The 11,918-nt window shown below is 41.7% G+C and overlaps 2 protein-coding genes across 2 annotated transcripts; both read right to left on the minus strand.

Moving 5' to 3' along the window:
* Positions 1–4,651: 4,651 nt before the first annotated feature.
* On the minus strand, positions 4,652–9,097 carry LOC121683829 (histone H3.3A). Its single transcript, XM_042063672.1, has 4 exons — positions 8,805–9,097; positions 7,841–7,983; positions 7,146–7,299; positions 4,652–6,233 (listed from the first exon to the last, which is right to left on the minus strand). Exons 2-4 carry the CDS (start codon positions 7,966–7,968, stop codon positions 6,105–6,107), a joined length of 411 nt encoding a protein of 136 aa, XP_041919606.1. The 5' UTR covers positions 7,969–7,983; positions 8,805–9,097; the 3' UTR covers positions 4,652–6,104.
* A 383-nt stretch (positions 9,098–9,480) lies between these two features.
* h3f3b.1 (H3 histone, family 3B.1) lies at positions 9,481–11,616 on the minus strand. Its single transcript, XM_042063671.1, has 3 exons — positions 11,480–11,616; positions 11,086–11,239; positions 9,481–10,782 (listed from the first exon to the last, which is right to left on the minus strand). Exons 1-3 carry the CDS (start codon positions 11,605–11,607, stop codon positions 10,654–10,656), a joined length of 411 nt encoding a protein of 136 aa, XP_041919605.1. The 5' UTR covers positions 11,608–11,616; the 3' UTR covers positions 9,481–10,653.
* Positions 11,617–11,918: the final 302 nt, after the last annotated feature.

Genomic DNA, 11,918 nt, shown 5'->3' on the forward strand with positions numbered 1-11,918 from the left:
TGGGCATGTTTTAGCGTCCAGTGCTTCGCTTGCAAAGTGCCGTGGTGTGGAGGGGAAGTGGGCATGTTTTAGCGTCCAGTGCTTCGCTTGCAAAGTGCTGTGGTGTGGGGTGGACGTGGGCATGTTTTAGCGTCCAGTGCTTCGCTTGCAAAGTGCTGTGGTGTGGGGTGGACGTGGGCATGTTTTAGCGTCCAGTGCTTCGCTTGCAAAGTGCCGTGGTGTGGGGTGGACGTGGGAAGACCCGCTGGCATGGGGTAGACATGGGGTGGACGTGGGCTGATGCTGGACTGGCATGGGGTGGACATGGGGTGTACGTGGGCTGATGCTGGACTGGCATGGGGTGGACATGGGGTGTGCGTGGGCTGATGCTGGACTGGCATGGGGTGGACGCTGGGCTGGCATGGGGTGGACGCTGGGCTGGCATGGAGCTAAAACAGTGACAGCAGGCCAGGTCACTGGAGGCAGCCAGACGATGAGTCAGATTTTAAACCCTTTAACCGAGAGGCTGCCGTAGAGAAAAGGACACACACACACACACACACACACACACACACACACACACACACACACAGGCGCGCACACACACACACAGGCATGCACACACATACACACACACAAAACTACTGTTGATTTGAATACATGCCTTCCAAAAAACATATAGAGAATTGCTGTTGTCGCTTTTGTTTGGTTTCTTAGTTTTGTAGTTTGTTTCTTCCTTTCTAAGCAAACATCTATTTAAATTGTGCAAAAGCCGGCTGATCATCGGTCATTTCAGGCGAATCACTAATTACTCGCATCAGATCAATAACGCAGTTGTCAAAAGTGTCCAAATATTGACCTATCCTTTACCTCTCTTTTACCTGTTTGTTATTATAGGTGTGGTTTAGCAGGGCTCAGGAAATGGCGACTTTCATCTCTCGCCTCTCAGACAAGGAAGCTTCTGGAACGGACACAGTGTTGGGGTTGGTATGACAACTAAAAGAATGCTACGCAGATGGATGTTTTTTTAATTCCAACATTAATGTCAATTTCGTTTGAGAATTAGGCAATACCTAAAACACAACAGAACAAGAATTTATTCACCCTGAAAATGTATGTAATAGGGCTTTTCTATCAGTCTAGCCCTATTGCATTCAATCGTTGTGCTTGTTTTTGGTTTGGTAATTCATCTATCATTGGCATTAAATATAAGAGCCCAATTACTGTAATAGTGAACACATCTTTCCCCCACATGCGTAATGATGGGGCCACTGAATGGACACTATATTTGAAAGTCTTTTTTATTTTTTTATAGTAGGCTACATTTTTCAGAGTAACACACATTTTCTATATTATTTTCTTCATATTAATTCTTACAGTAGCGCATATTGCTTTACATCGTTGTGAAATTGCTACATTCCTTAAGACGTTGTTGCACACAACATGCACACAACATTCGCTATAGTCACATGAAGGCTATAAGGCCTGCAGTGGCCTTGTTGGAACTCACGCATATCAAGTATAACACTTATTATCCATTCAAGCATTTTAGACCCTTGCTAGCGATGAGGAACAGAGTTATAACATTCTAAACATACCCTGGACACCTTAGTCTCTCTGTGAGTCCATAGGTGAACATCTTTACTGAATGTATAATATGCTTGTATGCTTTTAAATTGTACTGACACAAGAGCATAGATTATCTGTGTGGAGGTAAGATGGATCGCTTTTTTATTTTATATTTTAGTTTTTATTAGACTGCAGTGCAAGCACAAAGGCAAACTACTATTTTTTTTGTATCATGCATGTCTTAATTTGAAAATGTTCTGACTATAATTCCGACCTGCTATTTTTGTGATGAAAAATAAAGTGACTTTTAAACAGATAGATTCTTTGTAATTTATTTTGCTTTATAACTCACTGATATAGATATATTATGTAGATTCTTCTACAAATAAGGTCGTTCTGAAAATGAGAATGAACATATTGCTGGTCCTGTGTTGTCACTCATGTGTTCTGTTCACAGCCATGTGCAGGCGTAATCGTGTGTCTCAGGTGAGAGTCAGTTAGAGTGACATCAGGTCAGTAATTGAGCAAGACATTTATCCGGTCTGTAGATTAGAAGGTCACTACGAGTGGAAACTAGCATACTTGCGGGAGCTATTTCTGAGCGCAAAAATGTATTATTAGCCTACAGGCAGCAAGAGCAGACGTCTCCTACGATGTGCTGGTAGGCCTACACCTGCGGGGGTGGGGGTGTGGGGGGGGGGGGGGGGGGCAGTAAATTGTTGTTGAAGTTATGTCAAAATAATTGTCGCTTTGTTGTTTGTATGCACCATAGTCCTAAGTGGTTCAATAATATAGTGCCACAAAAGCCATAGCCTATCTTATGAATTATTCCACATTTGAATGTAGCCATGGTATGAGCTACACCAGGCGCGTAACTGAAGCGTTCCGTTCGCGACGCGTAAAATCCATTTTAGATGAATGGTCTATTTTTTTCGAACGTACGCCCCACTGGTGTAGCTACTTCCATTGATTATAATAGAAGCTAATTGTTGCAGCAGACGCAACGCGAACGGAACGCTTCAGTTACGCGCCTGGTGTAGCTCAGCCCTTACGTTTCTAAAACTGATATGGGAGAGGGCGGAGAAAATAAACAATATGCCTCACTGCGCTGCCGCTGACATAAATGTTATTGCATGTCTGATGCAATAGTCCAACATTGTTAGCTCTCTAACCTCTCTCGCTCAATGTCAAGTGGCCTAGGCAGCACCTTTTGATTTTTTTTTTTGCGTTGCGTTTTGTGATGCCGACACGCCCTGTGAAGTAGTCCAACAGCCTTTTCCACGGGCAGACAGCCATTAGATCTCCTGTCATAAGCTTCCAGAAGACATCTCAGGTGAATCTTATCTGTAGGCCAGACTCATAGGCCTATTGCTTTACCCTCCCTAGCGACGGTATTGTCAACAAATTGTTGTAGCCTACCTGGTTATGTAAAATGTTTCCATTTGGCAGTCGCCAAAGATATCTGAATCTTAAATGTTGCGCATTCAAATTTGGAATTTGTTTAAATTGTTGCAGAGGACAAGAGAGGACAAATTTACTTTGCAGACCTATGGGCAACGGTCGACTAGGCCAATCCAATTTTTTCACATTAAGGTAGCCGAGGTGTTTTTATTTGTCTATTAGCAAGCCCTTTTTTTAAAACAAAACAAAATAAAATGGTACTCACTGAACGAACGGCTACAGTATAATCAAGTGTAGGCCTTAGTTCGCCGTTGCCTCACACTCTGGGCTTTTCACCAGACATGCAAGCCCCATTCACAAGCCGCATCTTAGTTTAAGCACAGTACACGAGCGCCCTCTAGCGAAAATTGATATGACATGCACGTTACGCATGCGAGATAGGCTAAACTTTGGTCCCCAAACGCATGCGAGATACGCTAAAGATAAATAAAGTCTGATAGTAGTCGGCTCATGATCTCACTGCAGGATACCTCTACTTCGGATACACATTCATAGTCAATGAAGTGTGCTTTTGGTCTAGTCTATAACAAACAAACAGAAAAGAACAAAATTGGGAAAGGCTGATGCATAAAATATGTTTGAATTGGTATTTTAAGTCCTGGGTCACCAAATAACTTTTCATAATGGGCTCTAGTTACATTGCTATTGTGGGCTGTATTCTCCTGAGTGTACCTGCCCAATTAAGTCAGTGATTGGTAGCCAGGTTTGTGCAAAATTCCAGAATTTAATTGAATCTGGCTGTTAAATTCCAATTCAATTCTTGAATTCCACTTGCATTTCAATTGAGGTAGCAAACAGGAAGCAGAATTGCAATTCGAATTGTGCACAACCCTGTTGGTAGCCTAATAAAACTTCATGTGATGTGTGTATGGATAGATTAATATAGTTGCAACAATTGTCTACTCCCATCCATGTTTAAAAGCTTCTATTTGGCCTGCATCCTGAGGAAATGCCTTTCATATTATTAAGTAATTGAGTGGCTGTGATTGAAATCCATGGAGACTTTCCAGCTAGATTGTAATGGTGTGACTCCTTGTCAAATGAATGGGATGATCACTTTTCATTACTTTGGACAAGTAATCGTTTTAGGATAGTTTTCTTAACTTCTTAAGTCATATACTTTAAACAGCTCTTTATAGTTCAGCTCATAGTTCTTTTTAATGTTGTTAGCAATTTGGTCTAGCAGCAGTTTACCTTTTATCGTGGTGGCCAGATCCTCAAACATGTATATTACATTTGCATTTACTCATTTAGCAGAGGCTAACTAACTTTTCATAATGTGTGTTCAGACGTGCGTGTTGGTAGCTCCTCTGGTGTCTTACTGTTTAGCTGTGAGTAGCCCCACAAATCCTCTACACACCAAGACAGAAGAGACAGAACTCTGAGAGAATTCTTATTCTTTGTCAAAAAATGGTAAAAAAATGATTGAATGAAATGACAATCTTTTGAAATCGAAAGTGATTGATAGTGACTGACTGACTCAATTATTGTGTTACATGCTCCAAATGTAAAGCACTTTGAGCTGCATTCTGTGTATGAAAGGTGTTATACAAATAAAGCTTATTATTATATTATTATTAGAACTCTAAACCTGGATCAGTCTGGTTTGCAGAAAACACATAAGGATGAAATACAAAGCCCACTGTGTGACATCCATTTATTATCTATCTTTTATGAGAATTTTTGAATGAACAAAGATCAGCTTTTTTTAAACATTGGAACATTTCCCCAAATAAAAGAAAACAAAACAAAATTAAAAATCATCAAATTCAGATAAAATATTAAAGTTATTAGATAAAAAGGTTGTCACGTCAACCTGAGTAATTCAGGATCTAGTGGAACAAAGACAAAGTACAGGAAAAAAGTGATCTCTGAGGCCCTAGCCATAACAACCACCTCAAACTGAAGAAAGTAACTTTCTTCATCTCAACACACTGCACATGGTGACATCTCTCCGCTTAATCCGCACGTTGGGAAACGACATGCCCTACGGACTTCTTCTGACCACACAGAGCAGAGAAGGGGCTTGGGGAGAGTGGGGAACTAAGTGGAGAGGACAGACACATCGCCCTTTCACAAGCCTGGCATTTCAGGATGCATGATCTGGCAACACAAATTATTTCACCACCGAATTAAAGGTTGGAAAGAGAGGAGAATAGGCAAAGTATTGTCAAATTCGACAGGGAATGAAGCTATTGCTCTCCCTATGATGGCCAAGATTATTCAGATGTTGTCTTTTCGGAAAATAAAGACAACTTGATTTTTTTTTTTTTTTTTTTTTATTCTTTGTCAAAAAATGGTAAAAAATCTTATCTTTTGAAATTTGCTCCATCTCTTTCCTTTACATATGTTTTGGGTTATCATGAAAGGAGCCCGTGCATGTACTTTATATCAAAAACAGGAATCACACACCAATGTAATAACAGTAATTGTCAATATTGCAATAAAATAAACAATTGCTCAAGAGATGCTCTGACTCTGAATAAAATGTGTGCTGCTGATCTGACATTCACACAGACACACACACACACTCACAGCAACAAAAGACTCCATATACGGCTGTGACATGACATGTGTTCTGGTAAGGTTAAGAAATCCAGACTATTTTCTAGCACCCGGCAGAAGATGTTTCTACTCCTGAAGCAGATGAGTCCTGAGCCCCCCTGTCTTGTTAGAGAGGATTCTTAGAACCTTGTTAGAGAAGATTCTTAGAACCTTAGAAGAAACAAAACGCACATCCAACCTGTGAAAATCTGCCCTCAACCCCTCTCAACATCAGAGAAGTCAGCTATAGCAAGCGCCCTGAAAGTTACGGGGGACAAAAGACCTGCCGTTGTGGGCGTGGGTGTCTATGTGGACCTGATCAGCAACACACGCTGGTACATGCACAAAAGAGTACCGTCAAAAGTCTGCTGCCGAGAGCACTACGAGAGAGACACACAACTACACACTTTATTCTTGTGTATAATAATCACCATTAACACTACAACTACAAAAGACAGAAAAGGAGGGGGAAGATGGATTGAACAGAGGAAGAGGAGGGGGGCAACAGACAGAGTAGGGAGCGAGGGGGGGGGGGGGGGGGGTTGGGCTGCTTAAGCACGCTCCCCGCGGATGCGGCGTGCCAGCTGGATGTCTTTGGGCATGATGGTGACACGCTTGGCATGGATGGCGCACAGGTTGGTGTCCTCAAACAGGCCCACCAGGTATGCTTCACTGGCCTCCTGCAGAAACACACAAACACAATACACACACACACACACACACACACACACACACACACACACACACACACACACACACCAGCATTAGAAACCTATGCCATTGAATGCAGACTTTCGAACCTATCCTCCAATGACAATGTGTCAATTCAGAAGTAAAAATGATGTTAGTGGTCTGACATTACCTGGGTCAGACTGGTGCTACACACTCATTAGAAACAATGCAGCACCACTTGTGGATTGCCAAAATAACATGCTATCCCCTTTATCTTGGTTCTCCTCTATTGGTAGTTGGGTAATTTCCACGTCAAATCAGACAAGGTTATTGCTGCACCGTCTCTGATTGGTTCAAACCTTGTCTTTATCATGAAACTAGCTTTTTTTGTACCTATTTGGTATCAATCATCACTTTGTCTTAAATACAATGTTGCGTTAACATGTCGATAATGGGCATGAATATATTAAAGATAAAACAAGGGGAGGTTGTACGGTAGCTAGTATGAGCATTTAGTGTACAAAGTGCCAATATAACTCTTTTTGCACTTTGTTCCGAACCTAGAGCCTTGTCTTTCATCCTACAAAGTTTGGTATACCACTTTTTAAAATAATAATGCCCTAACATGGCTTCTGAGATAAAGCATTTTTGAGAGTGCAAAATCAAGGGCAAAAAAAATAACTAAATAATTGAACAAAAATATTTTACAGGTGTTAAGTTTTGGGACCTAAACTTTATGTAGACAAACTTCTGCAAAAGACGAGACGGTCTGTGACGGTGTGACTATTTTTCTGGATTCTGTCTGATTTGATACGGACCAAGAATGCACATGCGTTATGTGTGCGTGTGTGTATGTGTGTATTACCCGCAGAGCTCCAATGCGGTGTGTGTCTGTGTGTGTGTGTGCGTGTGTGTATTACCTGCAGAGCTCCAATGGCCGCACTCTGGAAACGCAGGTCCGTCTTGAAGTCCTGGGCAATTTCTCTCACCAGGCGCTGGAAGGGCAGCTTGCGGATCAGCAGCTCAGTGGACTTCTGGTACCGACGGATCTCACGCAGAGCCACAGTTCCGGGCCTTGTGGGTTCACAGGAAAAGAGGAAGATGGTATATCAGCCCCGCACACATTATAATAACGGCCACTGGCCTTTTGCCCACCACCACCAGTCTTTTGTTTAAAAGAGCTAAAGTGGTGTGTGACATTTTTACTGTTGTGAGAGTCAAAACCTACTATAATAAGCAATATTCATAATGAGAAGGATCAACAAAAATCATTCAAAAGAACTGGAGACAAATCACAAAGATGTATCCATTGTGCGTGTCTTACACAAAGGAAGAACACAAACATCTACTTTTCATTCAGAAATCCTAATTATCAGGCTAATAGGATAGGACACCGGCTACTGGCATTAATCAATTAATTTAGCAGGTCTCAATCCAGAAACAGTAAATGGCAGCCAACAACATGATGGATGAGAGGACATTATTCTGTTAATTGCTCAGTGGACTACAACTAATTGGAGTGAGTCTGTTGTTGCCTTTTCCTCTTGGCAACACTGAAATCTTATAACCACCTAGTGCTACCACTTTAACAGTTGGGGTGATTCAAGAGGCTCACCTGTAACGATGGGGCTTCTTCACTCCACCAGTGGAAGGGGCACTCTTGCGGGCAGCTTTAGTGGCCAGCTGTTTACGAGGAGCCTTACCTCCGGTGGATTTACGGGCAGTCTGCTTGGTACGGGCCATGGCGCCTTAGGATTCCTACAGGCGAGAGGCAACAATAAACACATTACTTGGAAAGTTCAACTTAGATTAATTTGAAGATAATAGCAGTTTTGGAATTAAATATAATACAGCTGTTTAGGTTATATGAAATTATAACACTATATATTTCAGACATTACTCAATTACCTGCGTAAAAAAATACACAGCTGCTATGTCCTCATTTTCAGACGGATATTATTATGAGTATTTCTAGGCCTATGTAATGCGTCATCCAATGAAAAAAAAATACAACGATGTTATCAATCATTGCCTAAGGGTGTCCACGCCCAATGAAAAAAATACTGTACACATGCATATTAGCCAACCAGAGAAGAGATCCCGCAGGAGGCGGGATTAAAGTCTCTAGTTCACTGTTGGCAACATTGCGAATGCCCCGCCCACAATCCTGCGATCATGATGGCGGATGTTTGATACGCATTTCGGCAGAAAGTGTAGCTGAAAAGCCAGCGACAATCGTTACAACTTTGTAATTTACAAGTTTACTGGGCTATGTATCGAGGAAAAACTAACTTGTTGTCGAAGAGGACATCCTAAAGAATAGAAAAACTGATTTCAAACCCAGAATTACAGCAAAACAACAGAATTTAGACCGAGTGAAGCGCAGCATCTATTCGAAATGATTTTTTCCCCGACCGGAGGCTTGAAAACAGCTATTCTGGTTAGGTCGTTTCACCGATTCTGTTTCGCACCTTTTGTAATGCTATAAATAGCATGTTACTAACATTTAAAAAGCTAAATTATAACAGTTTTTTCTCAAATATGTTATTTACTGTTTAAGCTCAAATACAATGCATTACCTGTGCGGAAAAGTGATTTTTGAGTGTCTTCTTGTTATTCCGTTTATCTGGACGTCTATTTATCACGTAGTACCCACAAAAGCGAGAAGTCCAGCGGGAACATGGCTGCCGTGTCAATCATTTATTTCCCATAATGCAACACGGGAGCTAGCGAGTTCTTCTGGCGACATGGGTTTACATCGGCAAACTTGTATCAAACTACGAATAACATTGACACTTAAGAGTAACAATTATTTGCATCATTGTCAAATTGGCAACATTTGAAGTTAGTTTGTAATGAAGTGCGCAGACCGCCTCGAGTTCTCCAACAATGGGTGTTACATTGTTCGCGAGCAGCGTCGAGTCACAGAAAAAGTGGTCTGGGAGAAGGGTCTGTTCTGAACAGTTTTGCAAATACGATTTAGTCACATTCATGACATGAGGTTTATGTAGTTCATGATTATTACAAACGAACTATACAAGCACAACTTTACTGCAGTTGACTGATTAGTGTGGCGACACATTTTTGGCACCTTAATAAAAAAAAAAAAACCCTTTATCTTGCATGTTGCGGTGCACATTGGCGTGTGTTGTATTCTATGAAAAATATAATTTATAGTTTATTTTTCGGTTTATTGAAATATTCGTAACAGATACCAATCATTTGTCAACTCTTGAATAAACAGTGAAACAAACGTTGAGTAACATCAATTTATTATTCCATCTGCATGAAACATCAGAATATAACATTTTTTAATGACAACTTAAAAAAAGTGAACAGTTTAAAAATAAAAGGTTTCAAACCAACCTGAGACGAAATACCAAAACTTGTAATCTGGATAAAAGGGAAGATAATCGAGTAGCCATCAGGAATAAAACTTTTTTTGTATGAATACACCAGTGCTACATATAAGGATGACTCATTTACTGATACTTTTATTATTTCCAACAAAGTCTACTACAAAAGGAGATTAAAAATCATTCCCTTTCCACAATATAAAGTACAGTTTGCAGTTGTTTCCATACATATAAATGTTCTTATGGTCAAAAAGGAACACCTTGCATGTAATAAGATTCTTAAATGCTGGAGATTAAAAAGAAAAGACTAATCAAACCAAACAACGATACCAAAAAAATAGTAATAAAGCACTTCATTTGAAACAAACAAAACAAATGCTCACCCAAAGTGATCAGTAGAGAAACACACGCACATGTCTCCTAGTCTCGTTTGTTTTGGGCATAGGCGGGTATTTTCCCAGAATGCAACAGAGACTGAAAACAGATCTGGACCGGACCTGCTTGATCCGAGGCGGGTCGGATCAGAACCCGGCCCAGAACTGTTGCAGAATCGGCAGCCTTTTGGGGATCCAGCACCCTGAGAAGGAACTAGTTTCCTCTAACTTCTAACCCTCCTACTACCCCCACAACAGACTCTCTGATGTCACCGCTCCAATCCATCTCACGCTGCGGAAATGCTCGTCCTGTTATGAATATCAAAAAAAAGAAATAAAGGAAATTACACTTGATGCCTTTAGCGCCGTGTTTGGATTTGAGACCCTCGTGCATAACAAAAGACCATGTCCACACTAGACAGAGGCTCATGTACCTTTACTAGCACATGGAATAAAGTCACACAGTGACCCATTTCTTTAAGTGGGTTTGTGCGATGCGCAATAAGCTAGTACATAGACAAAAAGAGTACCCCTAAAACTTTGCTGGCAAGAGCACTATAAGGAGACAAGACTACACATTTAATTCTTTTTTTCCATAATCATTGTTACTCTAGAAAATACTTAAGAAAGAGGGGGAAAGACGGACTGGTCATAGGAGAGAAGGAGGGAGGGCAGGGAGGAGGCGGAGGGAGAGGCATTTAAGCACGCTCCCCGCGGATGCGGCGTGCCAGCTGGATGTCTTTGGGCATGATGGTGACACGCTTGGCATGGATGGCGCACAGGTTGGTGTCCTCAAACAGGCCCACCAGGTATGCTTCGCTGGCCTCCTGCAAAGTACATGGGTAAAAAGGGGAGGTGAGGACAGGACAGTGAAAAACGTACTCATGCAGGACAGTGTTTCCTGAAAGCGTTATTGTGGAACTACCATAGTAACCATGGAGACACATAGTTCAAAGTGATGGTCTGTCAGTCAAGTGATGGTGCGTCAACAATGCTTTCTGGAACACACCCCAGATCAGATGCAGAGCTCCAATGCGTTATGCGTGTGTGTGCATTACCTGCAGAGCGCCAATGCGTTATGTGTGCGCGTATTACCTGCAGAGCACCAATGCGTTATGTGTGTGTTTTACCTGCAGAGCTCCAATGGCCGCACTCTGGAAACGCAGGTCCGTCTTGAAGTCCTGGGCGATTTCTCTCACCAGGCGCTGGAAGGGCAGCTTGCGGATCAGCAGCTCAGTGGACTTCTGGTACCGACGGATCTCACGCAGAGCCACAGTTCCGGGCCTTGTGGTGAAGGAGGAGGAAAAGGAGATGGGTTATTATGACAGCATAGACACACTGCCTGGCCACAATGTCATCTTATACTTTACTGGGGTGCGTTTCCCAAAAGCATAGTTGCTAACTAAGTTAGCAACTTTGTTGGTTGCAATGCAATTTCCCATTGCCAACCAACTAAGTTGCTAACAGGTTAGCAACTATGCTTTTGGGAAATGCACCCCTGGTCATGTTCCTTGTGATGCTCACCTGTAACGATGGGGCTTCTTCACTCCACCAGTGGAAGGGGCACTCTTGCGGGCAGCTTTGGTGGCCAGCTGTTTACGAGGAGCCTTACCTCCGGTGGATTTACGGGCAGTCTGCTTGGTACGGGCCATGGCGTCTTGAGTTCACCTGCAACAGGTGAGCGGCAACATAATTAACACTTGAAGATATTTCAAATGATTATATTTACTAAAATAAATTAAGTTAGTGCTGGCAGAACTGTTGGTTTTATATAAAGAGTTAGTGTAAGTTTAAGGAATAATATATTTGCTTGTATATCTTACTTAGTTATTCAAAGATAAACTTTTTTTTTTTTTTTTTCACACTTCCACTAGCAGAGAAAGATCATTAATCAATCAGACGTCGGTCTGTCTTCGGGCAGTGTTGCAATGTCTATGTACACAAATACATCTCAGTCTTCGAA

Source organism: Alosa sapidissima, chromosome 15 (genome assembly GCF_018492685.1).
Source record: "Alosa sapidissima isolate fAloSap1 chromosome 15, fAloSap1.pri, whole genome shotgun sequence".
Lineage (NCBI taxonomy): Eukaryota > Metazoa > Chordata > Actinopteri > Clupeiformes > Clupeidae > Alosa > Alosa sapidissima.

Bases quoted from the DNA above. Each gene is read 5' to 3' on its own strand.
- h3f3b.1 (XM_042063671.1), bottom strand. From the start codon at position 11,607: ATGGCCCGTACCAAGCAGACTGCCCGTAAATCCACCGGAGGTAAGGCT. The intron at 11,240-11,479 runs GTGAGCATCACA...CTTCACCACAAG, and splicing joins AAGAAGCCCCATCGTTACAG to GCCCGGAACTGTGGCTCTGC. The intron at 10,783-11,085 runs GTAAAACACACA...TGTACTTTGCAG, and splicing joins CGGCCATTGGAGCTCTGCAG to GAGGCCAGCGAAGCATACCT.
- LOC121683829 (XM_042063672.1), bottom strand. From the start codon at position 7,968: ATGGCCCGTACCAAGCAGACTGCCCGTAAATCCACCGGAGGTAAGGCT. The intron at 7,300-7,840 runs GTGAGCCTCTTG...TGAACCCACAAG, and splicing joins AAGAAGCCCCATCGTTACAG to GCCCGGAACTGTGGCTCTGC. The intron at 6,234-7,145 runs GTAATACACACA...GTGTTTCTGCAG, and splicing joins CGGCCATTGGAGCTCTGCAG to GAGGCCAGTGAAGCATACCT.